Here is a 27,828-nt window from a genome sequence, read left to right as displayed (position 1 = left end):
TCTTTCAGATTTTTCATTATTAGTGTATAGGAATGCAAGAGATTTCTGTGCATTAATTTTGTATCCTGCAACTTTACCGAGTTCATTGATTAGCTCTAGTAGTTTTCTGGTAGCATCTTTAGGATTCTCTATGTATAGTATCATGTCATCTGCAAACAGTGACAGTTTTACTTCTTCTTTTCCAATCTGTATTCTTTTTATTTCTTTTTCTTCTCTGATTGCTGTGGCTAGGACTTCCAAAACTATGTTGAATAATAGTGGTGAGAGTGGACATCCTTGTCTTGTTCCTGATCTTAGAGGAAATGCTTTCAGTTTTTTACCACTGAGAATGATGTTTGCTGTGGGTTTGTCATATATGGCCTTTATTATGTTGAGGTAGGTTCCCTCTATGCCCACTTTCTGGAGAGTTTTTATCATAAATGGGTGTTGAATTTTGTCAGAAGCTTTTCTGCATCTGTTGAGATGATCATATGTTTTTTCTTCTTCAATTTGTTAATATGGTGTATCACATTGATTGATTTGCATATATTGAAGAATCCTTGCATCCCTGGGGTAAATCCCACTTGATCATGGTGTATGATCCTTTTAATGTGTCGTTGGTTTCTGTTTGTTAGTATTTTGTTGACGATTTTTGCATCTATATTCATCAGTGATATTGGTCTGTAATTTTCTTTCTTTGTAGCATCTTTGTCTCGTTTTGGTATCAGGGTGATGGTGGCCTCATAGAATGAGTTTGGGTATGTTCCTTCCTCGGCAATTTTTTGAAAGAGTTTGAGAAGGATAGGTGTTAGCTCTTCTGTAAATGTTTGATAGAATTCTCCTGTGAAGCCATTGGGCCCTGGGCTTTTGTTTGTTGGAAGATTTTTAATTACAGTTTCAGTTTCATTACTTGTGATTGGTCTGTTCATATTTTCTATTTCTTCCTGGTTCAGTCCTGGAAGGTTATACCTTTCTAATGATTTGTCTATTCCTTCCAGGTTGTCCATTTTATTGGCATAGAGTTGCTTGTAGTAGTCTCTTAGGATGCTTTGTATTTCTGCAGTGTCTCTTGTAACTTCTTTTTTTTATTATTATTTTTAACAGGATATTTTTATTTTAATTTATTTATTTTATTTTTGGCTGTGTTGGGTCTTTGTTGCTGTGTGCGGATTTTTTCTTGTTGTGGCGAGTGAGGGCTACTCTTTGTTGGAGTGCACGGGCTTCTCATTATGGTGGCCTCTCCTGTTGTGGAGAACGGGCTCTAGGCACGCAGTAGTTGTGGCACACGGGCTCAGTAGTTGTGGCGCACAGGCTTAGTTGCTCCACTGCATGGGGGATCTTCCCACCAGGGCTCGAACCCTTGTCTCCTGCATTGACAGGCGGATTCCCAATCACTGTGCCCCCAGGGAAGCCCTGTAACTTCTTTTTCATTTCTAATTTTAATGATTTGCATCCTCTCGCTCTTTTTCTTGATGAGTCCGGCTAGTGGTTTATCAGTTTTGTTTATCTTCTCAAAGAACCAGCTTTTAGTTTTATTGATCTTTGCTATTGTTTTCTTTGTTTCTATTTCATTTATTTCTGCTCTGATCTTTCTGATTTCTTTCCTTCTACTAACTTTGGGTTTTGTTTTTTCTTTCTCTAGTTCTTTTAGGTGTAAGGTTAGATTGTTTATTTGAGATGTTTGTTATTTCTTGAGGTAGGATTGTATTGCTATTAAATTCCCTCTTAGAACTGCTTTTGGTGCATCTCATGGGTTTTGTATCGTCGTATTTTCATTGTCATTTGTCTTTAGGTATTTTTTGATTTCCTCTTTGATTTCTTCAGTGATTCTTGGTTATTTAGTAATGTATTGTTTAGCCTCCATGTTTTTGTGTTTTTTTTTACTTTTTTTTCCCCTGTAATTCATCTCTAATCTCATCACGTTGTGGTCAGAAAAGATGCTTGATACGATTTCAATTTTCTTAAATTTACTGAGACTTGATTTGTGACCCAAAATGTGATCTATCCTGGAGACTGTTCCATGCACACTTGAGAAGAAAGTGTAATCTGCTGGTTTTTGATGGAATGTCCTGTAAATATCAATTAAATCTATCTGGTCTATTGTGTCACTTAAAGCTTGTGTTTCCTTATTAATTTTCTGTTTGGATGATCTGTCCATTGGTGTAAGTGAGGTGTTAAAGTTCCCCACTATTACTGTGTTACTGTCGATTTCCTCTTTTATAGCTGTTAGCAGTTGTGTTATGTATTGAGGTGCCCCTGTGTTGGGTGTATATATATTTATAATTGTTATATCTTCTTCTTGGATTGATCCTTTGATTATTTTGTAGTGTCCTGCCTTGTCTCTTATAACATTCTGTATTTTAAAGTCTGCTTTATCTGATATGAGTACTGCTACTCCAGCTTTCTTTTGATTTCCATTTGCATGGAATATCTTTTTCCATCCCCTCACTTTCAGTCTGTATGTGTCCCTAGGTCTGAAGTGGGTCTCTTGTAGACAGCATATATATGGGTCTTTTTTTCGTATCCATTAAGCTAGCCTGTGTCTTTTGGTTGGAGCATTTAATCCATTCACGTTTAAGGTAATTATCGATATGTATGTTCCTATGACCATTTTCTTAATTGTTTTGGGTTTCTTTTTGTAGGTCCTTTTCTTCTCTTTTGTTTCCCACTTAGAGAAGTTACTTTAACATTTGTTGTAAAGCTGGTTTGGTGGTGCTGAATTCTCTTAGCTTTTGCTTGTCAGGAAAGCTTTTGATTTCTCCATCGAATCTGAATGAGAGACTTGCTGGGTAGAGTAATCTTGGTTGTAGGTTCTTCCCTTTCATCACTTTAAGTATATCATGCCAGTCCCTTCTGGCTTGTAAAGTTTCTGCTGAGAAATCAGCTGTTAACCTTATGGGAGTTCCCTTGTAAGTTATTTGTTGTTTTTCCCTTGCTGCTTTCAATACTTTCTCTTTGTCTTTAATTTTTGCCAATTTGATTACTATGTGTTTCGGCATGTTTCTCCTTGGGTTTATCCTGTATGGGACTCTCTGAGCTTCCTGGACTTGGGTGGCTATTTCCTTTCCCAGGTTAGGGAAGTTTTCAACTATAATCTTTTTGGATATTTTCTCGGGTCCTTTCTGTCTCTCTTCTCCTTTTGGGACCCCTATAATGTGAATGTTGTTGCGTTTAATGTTGTCTCAGAGGTCTCTTAGGCTGTCTTCATTTCTTTTTTCTTTATTCTGTTCCGCAGCAGTGAATTCCACCATTGTGTTTTCCAGGTCACTTATCCGTTCTTCTGCCTCAGTTATTCTGCTATTGATTCCTTCTAGTGTAGTTTTCATTTCAGTTATTCTATTGTTCATCTCTGTTTGTTTGTTCTTTAGTTCTTCTAGGTCTTTGTTAAACGCTTCTTGCATCTTCTCAATCTTTGCCTCCATTCTTTTTCCGAGGTTCTGGATCATCTTCACTATCATTATTCTGAATTCTTTTTGTGGAAGGTTGCCTATCTCCACATCATTTAGTTGTTTTTCTGGGGTTTTATCTTTTTGCTTCATGTGTTACATAGCCCTCTGCCTTTTCATCTTGTCTATCTTTCTGTGAATGTGGTTTTTGTTCCACAGGCTGCAGGATTGTAGTTGTTCTTGCTTCTGCTGTCTGCCCTCTGGTGGATTAGTTTATCCAAGTGACTTGTGCAAGTTTCCTGATGGGAGGGACTGGTTGTGGGTTGAGCTGGCTGTTGCTGTAGTGGGCAGAGCTCAGTAAAACTTCAGTCTGCTTGTCTGCTGATGGGTGGCACTGGGTTTCCTCCCTGTTGGTTGTTTGTCCTGAGGCAGCCCAACACTGGAGCCTTCCCGGGCTCTTTGGTGGGGCTAATGGCGGACTCTGGGAGGGCTCACGCCAAGGAGTACTTCCCAGAATTTCTGCTGCCAGTGTCCTTGTCCTCACAGTGAGACACAGCTCCCCCCCCCACCCCGCCTCTGGAGGAGACCCTCCAACACTAGCAGGTAGGTCTGGTTCAGTCTCCTCTGCAGTCACTCGTCCTTCCCCTGGGTCCCGCTGCACACACTGCTTTATGTGTGCCCTCCAAAAGTGGAGTCTCTGTTTCCCCCAGTCCTGTCAAAGTCGTGTAATGAAATCCCACTACCCTTCAAAGTCTGATTCTCTAGGAATTCCTCCTCCCGTTGCTGGACCCCCAGGTTGGGAAGCCTGACGTGGGGCTCAGAACCTTCACTCCAGTGGGTGGACTTCTGTGGTATAAGTGTTCTCCAGTGTGTGAGTCACCCACCTAGAAGTTATGGGATTTGATTTTATTGTGATTGCGCCCCTCCTACCATCTCATTGTGGCTTCTCCTTTGTCTTTGGATGTGTTGTATCTTTTTTGGTGAGTTCCAGTGTCTTCCTGTTGATGATTGTTCAGCAGTTAGTTGTGATTTTGGTGCTCTTGCAAGAGGGAGCGAGAGCATGTCCTTCTACTCTGCCATCATGAACCAATCTCTGATTTTTTTCTAATACCATACCAACCTTGAATGTTTGGACTACAACCACTTTCCTAATGTATTATCTTTTAATATATACTGTTGGGCTTAGTTTGCTAATGTTTTATTAAGAATATTTGCATAGTAAGGTAGGCTTGTAATTTTCTGTTTTCATGTGTTTGTTGGATTTCAGTATCAAGTTGATGTTGGCTTCAGAAAGTAAGTTGGAAAGTGTTTGTACTTATCGCTGAACAGTTTTCATAAATGAGTGTTATTACTTCCTCAGATTTTGCTAAAATTCACTGGTGGAACCATCTGAATCTGAAGTTTTCTTTGTGGAAGATTTAAATATTTTTAAATTCATTAATGTTTAAATAACTAGAATGTTTATTTTTCTTCTATAAATTTTAGTATTTTGTATTTCTCTAATAACCTGTTCTTTTCATTTAAGTTTCAAACTTATTGGCATACAGTTATTCATATAATACCTTTAAACTTTTTGATGCATGTAGGATCTATAGTGAAAACCTCTTTTTTATGCCTGTTATTTGTAATTTGTACTCATTCTTTTCAAGCTCAATCTTTCTGGGGTGGATTAGTTATGATATTTGTACTTTTATTTTTTTCTATTATGTTTAATATAGCCTTCCTTTAACTTTCTTTAGATTTCATTTACTGTTTTCTAATTTTTGAGGTGGATGCTTATCTTGTTATTGCAGCTTTTAATACTTTTAATATATGCAAATAGGCTCTTAATTTCCCTGAAAGGGAGCAATATCCCACAAGTTTTGATACATAGTGTATTTAATATTATTTAGGTAAATACATGTCTTAATTTCTCTTGTGACTTTTTTCTTTGACCAATTGATTATTTAGAATTATATTCCATAATTTCAAAGCAAGTAGTCTTTTTAAAAATCATTTTCTTTTTATTATGTATTCTGGTTTATTTGAATTCTATGTTCACTTCTTTGAGATTTGTTACTTGCTTTATGGCTCAGAAAGTGGTTAATGTTTGTAAATTTTGTGTGTGCACTTGAAAAGGATGTATTCTGCAGTTGTTGAGTACATTGTTTTATATTTATTTATTTATTTATTGGCTGTGTTGGGTCTTCATTGTGGTGTTCAGACTTCTCTTGTTGCAGAGCATGGGCTCTAGGTGCGAGGGCTTCGGTAGTTGTGCCACATGGGCTTAGTTGCTCCATGGCATGTGGGATCTTCCTGGACCAGGGATTGAACCCACGTCCCCTGCATTGGCATGCAGATTCTTAACCACTGAGCCACCAGGGAAGTCTGAGTGCAGTGTTTTATATATATATGTATATATCTATTCAGTTAAGTTTGTTAATAGTGCTGTTCAAATTTTCTATACCTTCTGGGTTTTTGACTGTCCTATCAGATACTGAGAAAGGATTGTTAAAATCCCCCTATTAAGATTGTGGATTTGTTTTGAAGTTATGTTATTTAGAGTTATTTTTATTTTCTTATGAATTGAACTTTTTATCATTTTGAGTTAACCCTTTTTGTATGTAGATATGCTTTTTGATTCAAAATCACCTTGTCTAAGATTAATACAGGTACACTAGCTTTCTTTTTGTTACTCTTTGTCAGATATATTTTTCATCCTTTCACATTGTTTTCTGGTATCTGTATTTTTCTTACAAATACCATATTTAATAAAATTCATTCTGACAATCTTTATATTTTCCCTAAAAGATTTTACATGATTCACTTTTAATGTTACTGTTGGGAAGTATATTTGAGTGTGAAGATTCCATCTTTTATTTGTTCTGCCTGGACCATTTTCCCCTTTTCCTCCATTTTCGCCTGCTTTTAGATTAATTGAGAGGTGTTTTTTTTTTTTGCCATGCCACATGAATCTTAGTTCTCTGACCAGGGATCAAACCTGGGCCCTTGACAGTGAAAGCTCCAAGTCCTAACCACTGTACAGACAGGGAATTCCCAATTGAGCGTTTTACTTTTCTTTCTCCAGTTGGGTTGGAAGTTATACATTCCTTTACTCTTATATTAGTGGTTGTATTAGAAATTACAGCTTGCATCTTTGACTTATCAGTATTTAATAAATATGAATTGATTTTTATCTTCTTCCTGGACAATGCAAGGACTTTTTCTTTTAACATCTTTTTATTCTCTCTTAACTTATATGCTCTTATAGGTATGTGTTGTAATTATATCTGTTTATAAATCCCCTGAGACGTCATTATTATTGTTTAATACAGTCACCATGTATTTACATTTGCCCTCACATTTACCTTTTTGTTGCTCTTCATTCTTTCCTGCGTCTGAACCAGGGCCATTTTTCCTTCTCTTTGAAGAGCACTATTTAGATTTTCTTTAGTTCTAGTCGACCAGTGACACTCTCAGTTTCCTTTTAAGATTTTATCTTCTTTGGTCTTCAACATTTTAGTGTCGTGTGACTAGGTATAATCTCCCTTTACCTATTTAAGGTTTTTGGATCTGTGGTTTGGTGCTTTTAATCAGATTTACTAATTTCTCAGCTATTATTTCTTCAAATATTCCTCCTGCATAATTTGTTCCCTCCTTCCCGGTGACAAATATGTCAGCCTTTCCCCCTCTCTCCTCTGTGTCTCTTACCATCTCTTCTGTTAGCTTTCAACCTCTAGTCTCCCAATGCCTTATTCTATTTTTTTTCTAACTTTTCTTCTAGTGTACTAATTTTCTCTTCAGCTTTACCAAATCTTCCATTGAATCAGTCATCAAGCTTGTAAATTTTTTTAAAGGCCTAGTTGGTTTTTTGTTTGTTTAATTTTTATTGAAATATAGTTGATTTACAATGTTGTATTAGTTTCAGGTATACAGCAAAGAGATTCAATTATGTGTGTGTGTGTGTGTGTGTGTGTATACACACACACACACACATACACACGTATATTCTTTTTTAGATTCTTTTCCATTATAGGTTATTACATGATATTGAGTATAGTTCCCTGTCCCTGTCCTTGTTGGTTATCTATTTTATATATAGTAGTGTGTATATTTTAATCCCAAACTCCTAATTTGTACCCCCCTTTCCCCTTTGGTAGCCATAAGTTTGTTTTCTTTGTCTGTGAGTCTCTTTCTGTTTTGTAAATAAGTTCATTTGTATCATTTTTTTAGATTCCATGTATAAGTGGTATCATGTAGTATTTGTCTTTCTCTGTCTGACTTACTTCACTTAGTATGATAATCTCCAGGTCCCTCCACGTTGCTGCAAATGGCATTATTTCATTCTTTGTAATATTCCGTTGTATGTATGTACCACATCTGCTTTATCCATTCATCTGTTGATGGACACTTAGGTTGCTTCCATGTCTTGGCTATTGTAAATAGTGCTGCTATGAACATTGGGGCGCATGTATCTTTTTGAATTATGGTTTTCTCCAGATGTATGCCCAGGAGTGGGATTGCTGGGTCATCTGGTAACTATTTTTAGTCTTTTAAGGAACCTCCAAACTGTCTTCCATAGTAGCTCCACCAGTTTACATTCTCACCCACAGTGTAGGAGGGTTCCCTTTTCTCCACATCTTCCAGCATTTATTATTTGTAGGCTTTTGATGATGGCCATTCTGCCTGGTATGAGGTGTTCATTTGTTTAAATCTGTTAGGTCATTTTTTATAGTTTCTAGCTCTTCTAAGTGTCAGTCTGGTCAATCTTGTCTTTAGCTTCAGCATCATCACAAGCATGGTAATTTAAAGTCCCTATAAGCCTGATCCTATTCTTGTTTTTGTTGGTTCTTATTGTATGTACCTTATCTTATTGTATGTACCTTATCTTGTGTTGTGCTTGGTTATCTCTGAGTATGTGTCTGACATTGTACTTGGAAATTTATTTCTTATAAATAATTTGAGGACTAGAATTATATGTATTTTTTTTAATTAAATGAGGACTTTGTTTTTTTCATTATCTGGGAGTTTCTGCAATCTGGAATGACCTTAATCCAGTGCCAGTGGGTGATATTTTCTGGGCCACCCAGTTGACCATAAGCTGGGGAGCAGTTTGCACAAAGGCTCACTCTTACTTCTGGTTCTCTCTCTCTCTCTCTCTCTGGGGTGCCAGGCCCCAGTGAGTTCTATGGTAGCAGAATAATAGCTCCTCAGAGTTGCCCATGTCTTAATCCCCTGGACCAGGGAATATGTTGTGTTACATGACAAGGGGAAATTAAAGTTGCAAATGGAATTAAGGTGGTTAATCAGCTGTCCCTGAGGTGGGGATAATATCACTAATTATCCTGAACTATTGAGGCAGTCTCCTAGTAATTACAGGGGCCCTTAGAAATGAAAGAGGAGGCAGGACAGTGAATGTCAGATGCAGCGTGAGAAAGACTCCATCCCCAGGTGCTGACTTTGAAAATGGAAGGAAGCTGTGAGTGAAGGAATGGGAAGGGCCTCGAGAAGCTGGAAGAGGTAAAGCAGTGGATTTTCTCCTAGAGCCTCCAGAAGGAACACAGCAACGTAGCACTCTAGATACCTTGGTTTTAGCTCAGTGAGGCCCCTTTCCAACTTTTGACCTCCAGACCTGGAAGATAGCACATGTGTTACAGCAGAGGGAGGAAACTGGCTCAGGTCCTGCACTCACCACTGGTCTCATTAGCTCCACTCATTTCTCTACTACCTCTTTCACAGACCAGAGACTCCCTGAAGGAAAAAGAGGCCCCAAAGATCAGTCCCAACTCTCCAGATTTTTTGTCTTTTCTAGATTTGATTCTACTTCACCTTCTTGTTAAATCTCTGGTACCTTTGGGCAGTCATTTTTAATATTTTGTCCTGTGTTTCTGTTTGCCCCCAGCTGGACATTTGGTCCAAATTGCCTATCTTTCAAGCTGGGCATTTTTTTTCTGTCTCTTGAATTCCAATGAGTGAACTAGTCTGGTTGTGCTTTAGAATTCTACTTTCCTGCTGCCCTTTTGGTTATTTCCCAGGTTAGTGCAGGGGCTCCTTAGCTGACCTCTTTTTGTATCCTCCATCCTGATTTTCTTCTAATACCAGCAGTATGACTCTCTCCTACATGGTTACCCTTGGGAGCTGCCCTCAGAATCCACTTGGTTATAAATGCACCCCAGGTTTCAGTTCCCTTCAAGCCACCTTGTGAGAGGTGGGTGCCTTTTTTCCAGCTGGGCTGTCTGCTCAGTGATCTCCAAAACGGGACAGGTTCACACCGCGCTGCCTGGTCTGTGCCTACACGTCACACATCACCTTTGGTGATGAAAGGGACTGGAGGCCTGTGGTTGGTGTGAATGAAAAATATCACCTGCTATATCAGTAAAAAAAAGGATGTTGCAGCCATCAAGCCATCACCTTAGGGACAGTGAGCCCTGAGCGAACTCAGGATGGAAACAGTGTTTGCCTTGAAGCCACTCTCACCCTCACGCCAACAGCCTGCCTGAAAAAACTCAGGATGAGAAAGCACAGGCTACTTGGCCCCAGATAGCTGAGATGCATGTCAAAGGAATGATTTCATTGAGCACAGACTCTTGCATCTTTCCCATACAGAGAAAAGCACCGAATTCCTTAACTTGATATATCTGGTTTTCTTTAATCAACGTAATCTTTTGATGTTCCGACTACCTGGTCTTTTGTTGCAAAAACTACTATATATCTTGGCCACCCCACCCCACCTCTTCAGAATGGTTCTTCAGTGTTATCTGAGATGCTGTGTCCTGGTCGTGAAGTGTTCAGAATGTACGCGGAATAAAACACAGCTCTCAACTTTTAGGTTGTGCATGTTTTTCAGTCGACATTGGGAAGCAGACAGGCTGGCCTGTCACCTGGCAGAGCAGATCATTTCAGCAGCGCAGATCCAGACGTGTTTTATGCAGTGGCACCGTGTTGGATTAAGTACAGATTCTTTAAGAGGGCTATTTTAAAGAACGGCCCTTATTTAGGTTTCGAAGTTGGTTTTCTATAAAAACAACTCTATTGCTTAACTGTCTGAAGGCATAGCCAGCCCTTAGATACTCTTTACACATTTGATTAAAAAAAAAAAAAAGGGCAGCTCTGCTGGCAGTCACAGCCTACAGAGGCAGCATGGAGCATTTGTAGTGAGAGGGAAAGAAAGCCTTTTAATTTTGAGAATTCAGGCTCAAACCCAGCACTCTGAGCCTTTGTACTTGGCCACCATCTAAACTAAAACTTTGAGGCTTTTTGACTGTGAACCAGCAAGGAGACAAGGGAACAAAGGAGGAAAAGGTAGGGAAGGAAGGGAGGGCTGGCGTGTGCATTTTTAAGTCAGATTTAACAAATGAAAGCCTGACTTTCTACCTTCACACAAAAGGAAGTCTAGTGCAGGTACTTGTGGCAGGAAAATTTGCAATTGGAAAAAGAAGGCCTCAGCCCAGACACCCCTCGATCAGGTCTCTATCAGCTGTCAAAGACGCTGAGCTTCGGAAGCCTCCTGTGAGGCCCGCTGAGGCCCTGATGCCTGTCTGCTGTCCCTGTCAGCTTTGTTTCCCTGGAGACGCTGATGGATCAGGAGCCGGTGTGGCACTCAGAAAAATCGCCACATTCTGGACTGCCTGCCGTCCAGGGCCCTGTCACCAGCTGCTGTGCCAGCCTCCTTATGCACTTATGAATCTAGAACGTGTTAAATGATAGTGAAACTCCTGCAATTGTAGATTAGTTGCTTAAATGTGTTTTGTGATCACTTCTATTCTATTTCTGTTTGTATTGGGCATAAACTCCCAGTGTTACACTGAACTATGAAACCAACTGGAGAGAAGATTCTTTGGTTGAAGACTCCTTATACATTTGGCTTCTGCTGCCCCCAGGACCAGAGTGCCTTTGGTTTCATTCAGGTTTTTAGTTATTTAATAAAAACGGATTGATCAGGGGACACCCTGCCATGTGCCAGGGGACACCGTGGTAGATGATTTCTTTCCCATTTCAGGGTAACTGACTGAAAATATTGATTTGGCAATCTAATCTTTGCAGTAAATAAGTAAATTCATTCATTCATTCCCTCATTCAGTATTGGGCCGTCTGCCCTCTTTTGAATGCCCACAGCACTGACAGGCGTGTAGTAAATACAAATTGTACTAAAAACGGAAAATAAGAGTTGGGGTAGTTATTCCATGCATTTGGGTTAAATGCTTGGCCTAATTTAATGCAGGTATTAAATAAATAAATAAGCAGCCAGATTAGAGGCTATGAAAAAATCATTTGATATTGCTACCCTCACACTTGTAAAAGAGGGACTGTGCTTTCTGGAACACAGAGAGGCCCTACCAGGCCCCCTGGCAGCCCCATCTGCCTTAGCATCAGGTGGGGAGTGCCTGGGAATCAAGGGGTCCAGGCCTCCAAGGGCTCAGCATGGAGCTCTGGGTCTATTCGGGAGCTTGTGGTACATGAGATCCTTGAGGAATAAGCATCTGTCACCCCTGGGTCATGTGTGCACCAGACCCTGTGCTGGTCTTGAGGAAACAGAAGTCCTGTCCTCAGAGAATCTGAGGTCTAGGGAAGGAGCAATGTGTGTGGGGGCCATGCAAGCTCGGAGTAGCAGTACCCGCCTGCCCAACCTAAGGCAGGGGGCTGTCCACATCCTGAAGTGCAGGGGGTGGTTAGCCAGGTGGAGTCAGGTGGGAGGGCAAAGGAAGCCATGTGGAAAGGTGTGGGCCTCTCCAAGGCACCAGAGTGCAGGAACAGGTGCCAGGAGAGATGGGGGCAGCCAACAGGGTCACCTCGGGGACCCCTGGGCAGAGCCTGGCTGCTGTATGGAGGTACAGGTCTCATTCCATAGTTCAGCAGCCGAAGTAGGGTGATCAGCCTTCGAAGGCCACTGTGGGGCAGTGATGTTGAGGCTGGAACCCTGAGTCTCTTGTGTGGAGGAGATCATGACAGACCACAGGACACAAAGGGCGTCTTCAGGATGGGGGTCCCAGAGGCAGAGAATAGAAGGAGCTCATGTGTGCCCAGGTCTGGCCGCTGGTGCAGGAGGTGGTGTTGCCAGGCTCTGTGGGTCCTCTAACCAGCCTCCTCTGGGACCCAGAGACCAAGACAACACAGCCTCACTCTGAAGTCTCCACAGGGAGATCCAGGTGGGGTTCCTGCTGGCAGCACCTGCTTGTCCCATTGGCAAAGCAATGTAAACTGGTTTATGTAACATTTTAATTTTTTTTAATTATTTTTTTAATTTTTAAAATATATTTATTTATTTTTGGCTGCATTGGGTCTTTGTTGCTGCGTGGGCTTTCTCTAGTCACAGCGAGCAGGGCCTACTCTTCGTTGCGGTGCGGGGGCTTCGCGTTGCAGTGGCTTCTCTTCTTGCGGAGCATGGGCTCTAGGTGCGCGGGCTTCAGTAGTTGTGGCACACGGACTCAGTAGTTGTGGCTTGCGGGCTCAGTAGTTGTGGCTAGCGGCTCTAGAGTGCAGGCTCAGTAGTTGTGGCACACAGGCTTAGTTGCTCCGCAGCATGTGGGATCTTCCTGGACCAGGGCTTGAACCCTTGTCCCCTGTATTGGCAGGCTGATTCTTAACCACTGCACCACCAGGGAATTCCTATGTAAACTTTTTTATGATAAAAAATAATGTGTCTGCTTTAATGGACTATAAATGGCCTTTTTCAGACATCGCTGCTTCTGTTTTAGGATAGAGGAAGTCCACTTTTGCTTTTACAGAGTATTTATTAGTCATTCATTTAATGCAGTGGTCCCCAACCCCCAGGCCGTGGACCAGTAATGGTCCAAAGCCTGAACCATCCCCCACCCAACACCACCCTACCCCCATCCATGGAAAAATCATCTTCCACGAAACCAGTCCCTGGTGCCAAAAGGGTTGGGGACCACTAATTTAATGCAAACGTGAAACACAAGATTGATAACAGAATTTTGCATAGCAAAGGAAACCATAACAAGATGAAAAGACAACCCTCAGAATGGGAGAAAATATTTGCAAACGAAGCAACAGACAAAAGATTAATCTCCAAAATATACAAACAGCTCGTGGAACTCAATATCAAAAAAACAAACAACCCAATTTAAAAATGGGTGGAAGACCTAAATAGACATTTCACCGAAGAAGACATACAGATGGTCAAGAGGCACATGAAAAGATGCTCAGCATCACTAATTATTAGAGAAATGCCAATCAAAACTGCAGTGAGGTATATCACCTCACACCGGTCATAATGGCCATCATCAAAAAATCTACAAACAATAAATGCTGGACAGGGTGTGGAGAAAAGGGAACCCCCTCATACACTGTTGGTGGGAATGTAAATTGATACAACCACTATGGAAAACAGTCTGGAGGTTCCTTAAAAAACTAAAAATAGAACCACCATAGGATGCAGCAATCCCAATACTGGGCATATACCCTCAGAAAACCATAATTCAAAAGGACACATGTACCCCAGTGTTCATTGCAGCACTATTTACAATAGCCAGGACATGGAAACAACCTAAATGTCCATTGACAGGTGAATGGATAAAGAAGTTGTGGTACATACATACAATGGAATATTACTCAGCCACGAAAAGAAACGTAACTGGGTCATTTGTAGAGATGTGGATGGACCTAGAGACTGTCATACAGAGTGAAGTAAGTCAGAAAGAGAAAAACAAATATCGCTTATTAACACATATATGTGGAATCTAGAAAAATGGTACAGATGAACCTATTTGTAGGGCAGGAATAGAGATGTAGATGTAGAGCACGGACATGTGGACACAGGAGGGGAAGGAGAGGGTGGGATGAATTGGAAGATCAGGATTGACATACATACACTACCATGTGTAAAATAGATACCTAGTGGGAACATGCTGTAAAGCACAGGAAGCTCAGGTTGGTGCTTTGTGACGACCTAAGGGGGTGGGATGGGGGTGCGTGGGAGGGAGGTCCATGAGAAAGGGTATATAGGTATACATATAACTGATTCACTTCATTGTACAGCAGAAACTAACACAACATTGTAAAGCATTTATACTCCAATTAAAAAAAAAAAGAATCTTCCTGGTGAATCAAACATTCATTCAGCGACTGGTCTGGGCACTGCATTCGATACCAGACTCCCCTGTGTGGTTGAACCAGGGACATGGCACCTGCGCAGGTAGCTGTTCTACCTGAGAGAGTGCCAGGTGCCAGGAGGATGTGGGAACTGGGCATCTGTGGAGGGAAGAAGTAGGGACCACAATCTGGGGTGACTTGGCTCACAAGGTTCTCAGCTGCCACAGTTTCTAGAGAAATACAAGTTCAAAGGCAGGGCCCAGGGCTCTCCCCTGTGTCACCACCCTGCCTCTTCTTTTCCACCTACCTGATGAGGTCAAATCACTTCATCCAAAGAAGCTTGAGAAATGTTTGCAGCAGAAACCATGTGCATTTTATTGCCAGTAAGGTGCTTGTTTGGACATGCAGGCTCTGCAGTGAATGACGTCAGCTGCACTTGGCCCAAGATGCCGGGTGTGCTGTGACCAAGCTGCAGAGAGTGGGTGGCACGGCTGAAGGCCTGCCGGTGTGAAGGTATCCTCGTGGATCATGCTGCTTCTGCAGCGCCTTCCAGCGCCTGCAGCGCCATTGCAGGTGGAGGGGTGGGGGTGGAGTTAGAATCACCTCTGCATTCATGGAACTGTGAATTCACAGGGCTCCAGAGATCTTGGAGAGGCAAGTCTAAATGCCAAGAGGTCTGCATTTCTTTTTTCTTTTTTTTTTGTGGTACGCGGGCCTCTCACTGTTGTGGCCTCTCCCGTTGTGGAGCACAGGCTCCGGAGTGCAGGCTCAGCGGCCATGGCTCACGGGCCCAGCTGCTCTGCGGCATGTGGGATCTTCCCGGACCAGGGCACGAACCCGTGTCCCCTGCATCGGCAGGCAGACTCTTAACCACTGCGCCACCAGGGAAGCCCAGAGGTCTGCATTTCTTAATCAGAAGAACTAGGAGTAAATCCCAGGGCTCCTGATTTTTTTACTCCGGTTTTGGGTGAACCGTGCTAACTACATCCAGGGGCATTGCTGAAGATGGGAAGGGGGTACATTTAATTGACGCAGGTTTTTGAAAACATTCAAACGTTGACATGTTTGTTTCCTTGGTAATTTCTGTGGAACCAATTGTACACCTTCTGGCTTATACATACGTCATCTTTTCTTGTTAATGCAAGATAGTCTCGGTGAGGTCGGCGGCTGAGCTGGATGTCTGAGAGGCCAAGGAGCTTCCCTCACTTGCTCCAAGGTCTCTTGACCTTGGGCATGGTCCTTAATTATCCCACATTAAAGGTAATTTGAAAACCAACCTCATTGTGGTGTTGTGAGCGGTGGTGAACAGCACTTAGCACAATGCCTGGCATTAGGTGACCTATAAAACATTGTAGCTGTAATTGATGATTATGCTATAGATACTGGTACAGAGGTGCCCTCGGGTGAGTTAAGCATGAGGCTCTCTGTATTTGTGCTGAAATTCCTGGATCTCTGAGCTAGGTGCTACTTGATTATTCATCTGTTTCTTCACAGTCAATTCTCAATGCTTGTTTATATTTGCTTTCTTTAAACTTTTTTTTGTGGTAAAATACACATAACAACAAAATTTACCATTTTAACCCTTATTTGTTGTTTGTTTTTTTTTTAGATAGAGTCTCTTTATTGCTTTGAACATTTCTTTTTTCTTTTTTTTTTTGGCTCGCTGTGCAGCTTGCAGTATCTTAGTTCCCTGGCCAGGGATTGAACCTGGGCCCTCGCCAGTGAAAGCGCAGAGAGAAAGTGTGGAGTCCTAACCACTGGACCACCAGGGAGTTCCCCATTTTAACTTTTTTTTAAATGTACAGTTCTGTGACATTAAGTACATTCACATTCTTGTGCAACAGTCACCACCATCCATCTCCAGAACTTTTTCACCTTCCCCAACTTTGTGTCTGCTTTTTCAAAAAATGGAGTTAGCATGCTTGGGATGGAAGGGTAGACTGGACCTTCTCTCCATGCTCCGGTGCCAGATCAACAGAAGGTTGGCTGTTGGATGACTTGGGCACTACCTTGAGGCCAGTTTGGCATGAAGGAGATGGGTAGATGATTGGATGGAGTGATGAATAAATATATTTCTTAAATAGAGTTATTAAGAGATTGCCAATTACGTTGGAAACAAGGTAAGTAGAATTTCCTCATCCAAAATGTGTGCTCTGGACATGAAACCCTTTTTAAACGGAAAACTTGGAGATGGTCTCTGTATTAGTTTGTTAGGACTAGGAGTGGCCCAAACAACAAATTTATTTTCTCACAGTGCTGGAGGCTGCAGAGTCCAAGATCAGGGTGTCCACAAGGTTGCTGTCTTTGAAGCCCCTCTCCTTGGCTTGTAGATGGGTGTCTCTTCCCTTTTTCTTTTCACAGTCTTCCCTCAGTTTGTGTCTGTGTCCAAATTCCCTCTTCTTATAAGTACACCAAGCAGATTGTATGAGGGCTAACCTTGATCACATTTTACCATAATTATCTTTGTAAAGACCCTATATCCAAATACACTCACATTCTGAGGTACTGGGGGTTAGGACTTCAACGTATGGATTCTGGGGGTGGGGTAAGGAGACACAGTTTAACCCATAACAGTCTCTCAAAACCCCTCCAGCTCTAAAAATCCTCCCCAGTTCCAGACAAAGCAGACGAGGCCAGACATCCCATGCCCTGGGGATGCACATTCCCCAAGGCACATGGTTATTAGTAGAACGTTACAAATGCAGCTCTGAAGCCCCAGAGACAGAATGTTCTACCGTTTCTGAGCCATGCACATTACATTTTTCTTAGAGAGAAAGAATCATAAACAGAGACAGAGTATTTTAAGTCTACCCTCCCTGTCTGCCAAGAATAACCCTGGTGTGCTGCAGAACTCCCTCCCTCATGGCCGTCCTGGGCACTGTATCTGCAGATGTCTGCTCTGGAAAAGTCAGCCAACTGGCTTCAAGAGAAGCACAAGGCTTGAAATAAACACCGCTTCTCCAAGCATAGCGTTACTCTGGAACAGAGCCAAAGGCCATTTCAGTCCACGGAGAGAGGGGCCGATGGCTAATGAAACTTCAGGAAGAGCCTTTTAAAATGGCACTTTCCTTTCAGCTACTGAATTGAGCTACTACTATGTAGTGAGTTCTTTTAATGTACATGCTATACGGGAAAACAGTCAGGACGGACTTTTGAGTCCCATATCCTGTCCCAGGGAGGGCATTGTTGTGATGGAGTAATAGTTATATGGGTGGGTGTCAACAATGTTTATGGCATTCCTTTGATTTTTAACCAGTTGCACTTTTTTTGTGACACTATGCTTGCGTGAGCAAAGACAGGTCCCCCCCCCTTTTTTTAACCACGTGTGACACTTATGGAGAAAAGAGAGTGGCCAGCCTGATCAAAGCAAGCTGATTTTTAAAAACACATAAATGTACTCAGTTGTTTACACTGAAGACGTATTCCCGGTATTTCTCTCCTCCCTCCCTACCACCCCCCTCCTCTCACCCCTTCCCTCTCCCCACTCCTCATCTCTCCACGCAAGCTAGGCCTTGCTGCATCTATCAATGCCAAATACTAAGTGAAGGACTTTTTTTGTGGTGAGCTGTCATTTTTTCATCAAGCAGAATAATAAAGAAATTGTTGGCTGACACATTGATTATTTAACTGTTTTTCCCCAAATATCTGTGAAGAATTTTTAGCGCACATTGAGGAAGTGATATTTTTATTCTAAGTTCCTATTTTCCAGATGGAATCTGCTTCTCTAAATCTGTATAGAAAGTTGGAAAGTGCTGGTCTGTCTCAAGAAACTCACTCATTCCTTCCCGTCACTAGTGGCTTCCCTCTTATACCATATGTGCTTAATTTGCATTAGAGCTACAGTTCTATGGGCTCACTGTCATTCACTGTAAAAACAAAGATGCACAGGCCAAGCGCTCTGTGTGTGGTGTGTATGTGTGTGTGTGAGAGAGAGACTCTGCACAGGTTACAAGGAAGAGTCCTTCTTCATGAAATGTTCCTGCTGTGGGTGGGAGACAGAGAGGCAAGTGCCTTTTAGATGGACAGGCTGAGTCCAGATCTCTCTAATGTGTATGCGCTATTATTTTAGGTCTCCGAATTCAATCCTTTGACGTTCACCAGCGTAATCGAGTGTGAGAAGCCCAACAACGACCTGACTAGGTTTCGTGGGTGCATGTGAGTATCAGACCTCGCCTGGGCTTCCCCTTCTGTTTGACAAACTATATGTACATATGCGGTCAACCCTTGAGCAACATGGGTTGGGGGATGCCAACCCCCACCCAGTTGAAAATTCACATGGTCAGTGTCGATGGGGGATTGGTTCCAGGACCTGCCGGGGATACCAGAATCCATGGATGCTCAAGCCCCACAGTCTGCCCTCTGGATGTGAATCCATGGATTCAGCCAATCTCGGATGGTGTAATACTGTGTTTATTGAAAAAAAACCTGTGAATAAGTGGAACTGCACAGCTCAAACCCATGTTGTTCAATGGTCCACTTTGTATAGTATAGTACAGTACTATATATATATATATATTCTTTGCCACTTGGTGCAGCCTTTGAGGAATGTTGCCCTGCACCTGAGCTCATGGGACTGCTTGGTAAGAGCCTGTCAGCAGTAGAAGTTTGTCAGATCCCCTCCCTCTAGCAGCCAGAGAAGGTGGGGACGTGGGAAACAAGTTTGACTACATGTGGCCCCATAAATGTAAGCACAGGCCCCAGGCAGGAGGAGCCTGCCTGGAAGTTCATTCCTTCATTCATGCACTCAGACATTGAACGAGTATTTGCTGAGCACCTACTGTGTGCTAGGCTCTTTTCAAGGCTCTGGGGATAACACAGTGAACTGAATAGAAAAGAAATACCTGCCTTCATGTTTATTTCACTCTAGTTAGAGCGACAGTAAACAAAATAAGAAGTCCTAGAACATGTTAAGTTGTCCAGCTCCTTGCTCCAAAACAGAGAGACAAGAAACGTAGATGAATGACATTGGATTGGCCATCTGTTGGTCCTTGTTGAAGCTGGGCTGGGGGTCCATGGGAAGTATGGACTGGTATCTCTGCTTCTGTGAATGGTTGGAAATTACCGTAATCATGTTAATAGTTGTGCACGACTTGGCTGGGCAGTGTGGGGAAAAGGGAGGAGGGAGAGAACAGGGTGTAGCGTGGAGTTGTAGAGCTGCCTGCTGGGGGCGGTGGGGGCGCCCCCCACAGAGGGAGCCGGCTGTGTGGGCATGAGCCTGGGGACCACAGGTGTGACCTGGAGAATTGGGGCCTCCCATGGCTGTCCGGCTCTGAGGGCCAGCTGACCAGGTGCAGTGTGGGTGCCTAGGACACACAGGTAACACAGGCGCTCTGCTTCTGGAGGGGCTCCACTGCTGAGAGCTTTCAGTGTGAGGTCAAGTCTTCTGCTTTGCTGACATGTCCAGCAATGTTGCCTTTGCCCAGCACGTGGCAGGCTTCCCATCATGTTGGGGGGCAGGGGGAGAGTTAGTGAATGAAAAGTGTGAACGTGAAGGGCCAGATACTGCCTGTCACCTGCTGAAATTGCGGATACTTGCCTGAGGATCGACTAGAACTTGAAAGTGTTAGATCACCCCTTAAAGGAACCAGTTAAAGGAGACTAAAAGCTCATTAGAAAAATGCTAAAATGTCATCTGTAAAATTTGGGGGAAGATACTCAGCCGTCCACCCGAAACTGGTCTGCTGTGGGTTTCTCAGCCCCTTTGGCTCCCCTGGGCTTCACACATGTGGCACCGTCCTCTGCACCACCCCAAATCTCCCCGGTCAGGCGGGCAGAACAGAGCAGATGCTGGATCCACAGACCCTGAAATGACTACTGTGAAGGAGGTGGGGGCAGCCTCTAGGGAGAATGTTCTGTGGACATTCTTGCTGATGGGGTAATTTTTTGGTGCCAACTCTCCCAAAGGAAAAAGCTAGATCTCCTTCTCCTGACTGTACCCTGGCCTGTGCTTTCCTGCTCTGTGGGGCCTCTGGAGCCCTGTTCTCAGGCGCTCCCCACACTCTTGTTGCCTGCCCCAGACTTGGATTAGTGCTGCAGGAGATTTAGCCCCAAGTCAGCAGCTCTTGGTCCTGCCCTTGGGAGCTACCTCTGTGTTAAACAGGGGTATTGACCAACTCTGGCTTAGTGCTGAGGCTGGCAGACTCTGGAGCCCATGCTTTCCAGCAAGATAGCTCTGGCGAACTACTGAACGTTACTCATCTATATAATGGGGAGAATCCAGGAGCCCCCTCGTGTCCTGGGTGCAAAGCTTTGTCAATTTAATACATGGAAAGCTTTCAGAAGGGTGGGTGCTTAATAAACATTGGCCACTATTATGGTCATTGCTGCTGTTGTTAACATTTCTATGACTATATTACTATATAGTAATATATTATTACTATCATACTATAGAGCAGGGAGAGAGACAGGTCAGGAGGGAGGCAAAGGCGAGAACTCACATGTTCCCTGGGGAGGGAGATAGAGTGGAAGAGGAGGCTGGGAGGATGGTTTGGCTACTATGTATGGATCATGGGGAGCTATAGGTGGAGGAGAGATGGGGTTTGGGATTCCCTGCATTTGAGGAGCTGGCCAGTGCATTCGGTGGAGTGACCCAGCTGACAGAAAAAAATCTATGTGACAGGAATTCAGGGGAGTAGGCGCTAAAGACACAGGTTTGAGGAACCTCTGTCTAGAGTTTGTGTTTGAGGACAAGGAGACACCAGACCAACATGGGACAGAAGGCAAGAGAGAAAAGGAATGAAGACAAAGCAATCCCAACAGGCAGGAGCAGGATCCCTTGGGGATGTGGTTCCAAAGGCAACGCCCAGTGGAGGAGGCCCAGGGGGACATTTAGGAAGGAGGTCTGCCAGATGCTGGACTCCACAGGAGCCTGGGAAAGGGGAGGGCCGCACTGTCGGAGTAGAGCCCAGATTATAGGAGGTGGAAGAGGAATTGTATTTTCAACCACTCTTTCTAGAAATGTGGCTTGAAAAGGAGGGACAGGGCCAGAGATGAAAGCCTCAAAAACAGAAGAGGGACACTTGTTTGGAAGAGAGAAGATAACAAAAGGCCAGGCTGGAGATCTCCGTGGGGACCTCCATGCGAAGGGATTCAGTGATCTGGGAAAGGGGTGTCCCTTGGCCCCTCGCCCACCTGAAGACCCTACATTGCCTCCAAGCCAGCCCTCAGCTGACTTGGTGCCCCAGCTGCCTCTTTCTTGGGAAGATGGCCTCAAGTGGATGGCATTGTGCCTATGGCCGGCTAGGCTGACTTGGCCGCTCAGACAGATGCCGCCAGCAAGTGTTCCCAGCATGCGTCATTTTCTCTGGCACGTTGCCCAAGAAAGGCAAGAAGGGCAACTCTCCCAGGTGAAACCTCTTCCCGCTCTGGTCCAGCCTTGTCATGCTTTCTCTTACTTTTCCCAACAAGCCATCCTGCCCCGAGGCTCATGCTATAGAGCCCGGCCAGTTCAGGCCTCTGCGTGCCTAAACCTCCATGCATTTGTGACTTGCTCTCTCTACCAGGCGATATTTGGGATTTGCTACAAGAATGTCAGGGTGCAGACAGGCCCCTCTCCCAGCTAGGCCTGTCCAGCCAGGAGCTCTGGAGGTTGGATGTTGGTGGCAGTGTGTTAAAAGCTCTTCCCTCCGTGACTCGGGCTGAAGTCTCCAGGAAGAGTGCCGAGGGGAGGGGTAGGGCAGTTGAGCAGGGCCTCTGGGAGGGGCCTGGTCACCCCAGGTCCTGAGTCCTGCTTCCAGCCAGAAGGAAGGGAGGAGGCCCCATCCCCGCTACTGGTCCTGATGCTCAGGGGTGGGGCTAACCTGGGTAGTAGAGCTGAGATTTAGACCCAGGGGGTAGACCAGCTGCTGAGCCCGTTCCCTGGTTTGCTGGCTCTCACTTTCTGCTCCTGATGGCTTTCCTTCAGCCTAAACTCAGCTGCCGCCCTGTAGCCTCACTCACACTGAAGAGCCCAGGACTATAGGCCACTGGACAGGCCAACAGGTTTCACTCTTATTTGGACCAGTCCATCCAAACTGGAAACCTTAGCTGTTTGCAGCTGGAGAACTAAGCTTGCTTGGGGTCGTACCAAGAAGTCCCAAGTTTGAATTCCAGCTCTTCCCCTCCCCTGGGCAAATGGCCTTAGGAAAGTTATCCTGTGTTTCCGAGCCCCGGCTTCCTCCTAATTCTGGAGAGAACAGTGGCTGACATTGAATGGAGTGAAAGACACAGTGTGAATCAGAGCACTTAGTGCAAGAGGGTGGTGTCAGCCATGGTGTGTGGTCCCATTGGTGTGAAATGTCCACAGTAAGAATATCTTTAGAAGCAAAAAGTGGATTCGTGGTTTGCCACGGTTGGGGGGTGGGATGGGAATGGGGAGTGACTGCCATTGGGTACAGGGTTTCTTTCTAATGAAAACATTCTCAAATTAGCTGGTGGGGAGCACTGCACAAGTCTGTGAATATAAAAAACCCTGAACTGTACACCTTAAATGGGTGAGTTTCATGGTATATGAAATATAGCTCAAGCTGTTAAAATAAAAGTATCAGGTGCATCATTATTCAAGTGCACTTTAATGCTCACTAGTTTTTAATGCAGTCCCTGTAGTTAAGCACTTATGAAATCCTCAGAGACAGGAGCTGGAAATAACATTGTTCCCCACCTCTTCAGCTGCCTTGGGCCCTGGCAGCCCAGAGAGCCGCTGTGGATGGGGGATCTGGCTGCTCAGGGCTCCCTGCTCAGCTCGCTCAGCAACTCCAGGGCAGGACAATGTGGGCTTTGAAGCCACCAGTCAACCAAACATTTTCACTTACTCCTAAAGAATAAATAAAGCAAAGAGGTTGGTTGGTTTCATCATCTGATGTGAAATTCCATTTCCAGCTGTAAAGCCAGGCTCCATTTCTTATCCTAAGTTCTCCGTGGAGCAGGTTCTGTGGTCCCTCCCCGTGGGCCACAGAGCCTGCTTGACCACATGAGGCTTCAGGACACTGGCTGCCATCCAGAGCCCAGGGTGTGCTTGTTGGGGCAGCACCCCCACCCCACCCCGGCAGATGGCATGCTCCAAGACTGTGGTCACCCCAGGACACCCTGGCAGTTCCCCCAGCCCCCCAGCCCAGCATCTGGATGGAGCTCTGTGTGAGTTTATATCCAAAATGTCCTCACTCCCAAGGACCAGGCTTTGAGACGAATTGTAACTGCGTCAGCTAGACTCTAAAATCGGAATATTTTCATTTTACCTTAGCACCTTTAACTGATATTTACATCTCAAGAAAACCTAACATTGGCACAAAACACAGTCGGGTCATTTCTGTACTTACATAGATAAACAGAAACCTGAGCAACTATTATTTTAAAGAAGATGATGCCTAGGACTCGGCAGTAGAAGGGGTTATCTCTCCTTCCATCCTCTCTACCTGTGTCAGTCGGGTCCCTTCTGGAAACAGGTCAGATGCTCAAATTTGAATGTGTGGGGCTATTAGCCAAGGGTCCATTTCTGCAGGAGGGGCTAGGGCTTAAGGCAGCCACAAGGGTTAGGAGCAGCTGAGCTGTGGTCACCGTGAGGCCCAGTGGTCCCAAGGGGGTGAGGGGAGTGGCCCCTGGGGACTCATGTCCAGGGGGCGCCTGGGAGGCTCACCACCCTGGTTGAGAGACACAACCAGCCCAGCACTCTCCTAGGAGGAGCCGAGACACGCCCTCATCCTCCCTCGCCTCTGTCCACTCCTTTGGTTTCCTTCCGACATCCCCGTGGGCTGGACCACCCCAAAGCTGAGGGCCAGGAAGCCTCAGCATTTGCCAGGGACTGGGGTGGGCATGGGGTGCAGGTTGGAAGAACATGTGAGGAGCCCGTCTTTACAAGCAGAGACAGGGAAGCACAAAATACCACAGAGTCTCCTGGCTGTGGGGTCTGGGGAGCTTAGTGTTAGCAAAGCATCTTCCCGAGGGCTGTAAAATGTGAGCCCAGGGTAGCAGGCCAAGCTCCCCAAGGTAGGACGCGCTGGGCCAACAGCATGGGTAGCAGGACGTGCAGCATGGGTGGCCGGGGCCAAGAGCCTGCACAGGATGGGCCCTCCCAGGGCGCAGAGTGGCCGTGTGTGCCAGAGGAAGTCAGAGATCCCGCAGGATGCTCCCAGGAGAACACAGCACTCCAGCCTGCACCCTGAAACATCGATTGGTGCCTGGGTGAGAAATGGACAGGAAGGGCCAAGGCTGGTGGCATCCAAGCCACAAGGCATGCATCGAAGGCTGCAGTAGGGAAATTTGGAAGCCTGAATTAGGGCAGTGATGCACAGAGAGTGTGAGAAGAAGGTGGATTAAAGAAATAGCCAGTGAGTAGCGGATTCAAGATGGTGGAGGAGTAGGAGGACGTGGAGTTCATCTCTCTCCACAGATGCATCAGGAATACACCTATAGATGCAACAGTTTTCACAGAACACCTGCGGAGAACTAGCAGAAGATCTTGGACACCAGAAAGGACTATAAAGATCCCTGCATAAGTGTGTAGGACAGAAAAAAAGAAGGGAGAAGGAGGAGGAGAGGAAGCTGGATGGGACCTGCATCCTGGGGTGGGGAAGCTGAAGCAGAGGAGATATTTCCGAATTTGGGGAAACACCCTCTCTGACGGGGAATTCGATTGGGACAGAAGGGACGCATTTGAGGCTGTTGGAAGAGGGTGAAGCGGTCAATCTGTGGCAGACGGGACAGAGTGAGAAATACACAGACGATCTGTACGTCTGTTCACAGGTGTGCAGGGGGGCTGGGAGCTGGTGTGTGGGGATTGGAGAACAGACCCAGAGTGAGAACTGCCGTTGGCTGTGGGGAGATGGACTGAAGGGATGGAAGGGAGGAAATCCACAGCAGGAAATGCCTACGGAGGAAGAATGGACTGCCATGGAAACAGGGCGCTTCTGCTGAGTCACACGCAGGGTCAGGAGCCACTGTTGTAGCCTCTCTCTCCCCACACGCCAGAGCCTGCCGACAACAATAAAAGAAGCACACCCAGAGCTGGCCCTTGCGCGCCTGCAGCTGGGCACCAGAAAAAGCCGGGCCAGGGCTGGACTTCACGTGCCTTATGCCAGGCACCAGAAAAGGCCCTCACTATGGCCATATCTCTTGCACCCGTGGCTGTTGGCTTCTTTGTGCATTTGGCGCTGCCAGGGCTCTGCGATCCAAGTAGTCATACCACCTCTGTGCCCGGTCCTCACAGGGATTGACCCAAGAGCTCGAAGGCAGCCTCAGGACTGGACTCCTGTGGGTGGACCACACACAGAGGTGGGGATAAAACCAAAGCTGAACCCCAGGGACAGGGTGGCTAAGGAAAAATATCAAAAATTTTTCCATCAGCTGTACAAGCTGAAAATTAAATCCCCGCGATCAGCTAGGTAGTCCCTGCGTCTGTGGAATACCTGAGTAGACAATGAGTGTTCCCACAAATGAAGACAGTCTAGCTCTGGCAGCTGTGGACTTTGGGGGTAGCACACGCAGGAATCAGGCCAGATCAGAGTCTGTGTGGTCCCCACAGGGCCCACAGCAGGTCCAGAGACCAGCCTAGAGGCAGAGGACAGGCTCTTGGGGAGGCAGAGGAGGTGGAGGTGGGCTGTGGTTCATGGTGTGTGCAAGGACACTTACAGCGGAGACCCCAGGGAAGTATAATTATTACTATTAATTCTATTTATTTGATTCATTCTGTCGTTGGTTCTAGCTTTTGTTGTTGTTGGGGTTTTTTTTCTTTCTTTTTTTGTTTGTTTGGTGGTGGTGTTTTAGTTTTTTTTGGTCTCCTGGGGTCTCCATGTTTTATAACGTTTATTTTTATTTTTATTTTTTTATTTATTTTGCGTTACACGGGCCTCTCACTGTTGTGGACTCTCCCGTTGCGGAGCACAGGCTCTGGATGCACAGGCTCAGCGGCCATGGCTCACGGGCCCAGCCACTCCGTGGCATGTGGGATCTTCCTGGACCGGGGCACAAACCCGTGTCCCCTGCATCGGCAGGTGGACTCTCAACCACTGCGCCACCAGGGAAGCCCTATTTTTATTTTTTTATATATTTTTATTTTTGCTTTGCTTTTCTTTGGTTCTCTGTTCTTTTCCCTTATTTTTTCTTCTTTTTCTTTAATATATTTTTTCTTTCTTTTTAAAAAATATATTTCCATTTCTACTTTGCTTTTCTGTTATCCTGTGATTTTTCCTTTTTTATTTTATTTTATCCTATTTTTAAAAATCATTTTTACCTGTTTGTTCTGTTTCCTTGCTTTATTCTTAAGTAGGCACATTGCTTTCGTTTTGTTTTTAGGTTATGTGTTTCTGTTGGTTCTAATCCTAATTGTTTGATTTCGTTTTTGAGTTCTTCTATTTGTCTGGTTATTCTCTTGCTTTTTGTTTTATTTGGCTCTGTTTTTGTTTTTTTACGTATGTATTTCTCCGTTTTTGTTTGATTGATTTTGTTTTTACCATTTTTCTGGGGTTTTGTTTGTCATTTTTTAAAATATATTTTCTATTTTTTTAAAAATTTCTGTTTCTATGTTGCCTTTCTTTTGTTCTGTCTTCTTTCTCCTTTCTCTTTTTCTCTTTTTTTTAATCATTTTCGTTGGTTTGTTTCTTTGCTTCATTCTTCTATTGGCACTTTGCTTTGATTTTGTGTTTTTGGTTTTGTGTTTTTGTCAACTTTCTTCTTAATTGGTGGATTTCATTCTTAGGTTCTTTTGTTTGTCTGGTTGTTCTCTTGCTTTTTGATTTATATGGTTCTGTTTTTGTTTCTTTTGTGTGTGTGTGTGTGTTTCCTTGTTTCTGTTTTTTTTTATTTTACTTTTTACCATTTGGGGTTTTCTTAGTCTTTTTTTTTTTTGATCACCTTTATTGCTGGGATGAGCAACTTGCGGGGTCTTGGTCCCTCGACCAGAAATCGGGCCTGAGGCTCTGGTGGGGGGAGCACCAAGTCCAGGATGCTGGCCACTAAAGAATTCCCAGCCCCAGGGAAGACTAATTGCCGAGAGCTCTCCTGGAGGCCTCTATCTGAATTCAAGACCCGGCTCCACCCAACAGCCAGCAGCTCCCAGTGTGGGATGCCTCACACCAAACAACAAACAAGACAGGAACAGAAACCCACCCATTAGCACACAGACTACCTAAAGTCACGCTAAAGCCACAGACACTCTGAAACACACCACCTGACACGGCCCTGCTCATCAGAGGAAAATGACTCAGCTCCACCTACCAGAATGTAGGCACCAGTCCCTCCCATCAGGAAGCCTACACAAGACACTGGACCAATGCCACAAATGGGGGCAGAGAACAGAAGCAAGAAAACTATGACCCTGCAGCCTAGGGAACGGAGACCTCAAATACTGTAAATTAGACAAAATGAGAAGACAGAGAAATATCTTAGAGGCAAAGGAGAAGATAAAAACCCACAAGACCAAATAAATGAAGAGGAAATAGGCAAACTATCTGAAAAAGAATTC

The 27,828-nt window shown here is 44.5% G+C and overlaps 1 protein-coding gene across 5 annotated transcripts in view; it reads left to right on the top strand.

Annotated features, from left to right (window-relative positions):
• The window catches only part of ATP10A (ATPase phospholipid transporting 10A (putative)), a 181,802-nt gene that overhangs the window by 101,784 nt on the left and 52,190 nt on the right, over positions 1 to 27,828 (top strand). For all 5 annotated transcript variants that reach the window (XR_014015259.1, XM_081227118.1, XM_081227120.1 and 2 more), the window contains exon 3: positions 18,466 to 18,551. Coding sequence is in view for 4 of the 5 variants with exons in the window: in XM_081227118.1 (XP_081083244.1) it covers positions 18,466 to 18,551 (86 nt within the window). In the remaining variant the exon portion in view is untranslated. The remainder of the gene's footprint in view (positions 1 to 18,465; positions 18,552 to 27,828) is intronic.

This window comes from Mesoplodon bidens, assembly GCF_964165515.1.
Source record: "Mesoplodon bidens genome assembly, chromosome: 3".
Classification (NCBI taxonomy): domain Eukaryota; kingdom Metazoa; phylum Chordata; class Mammalia; order Artiodactyla; family Ziphiidae; genus Mesoplodon; species Mesoplodon bidens.
The sequence above is the reverse complement of the archived record's forward strand: the minus strand, read 5'-3'. Positions and strand labels throughout refer to the sequence as shown.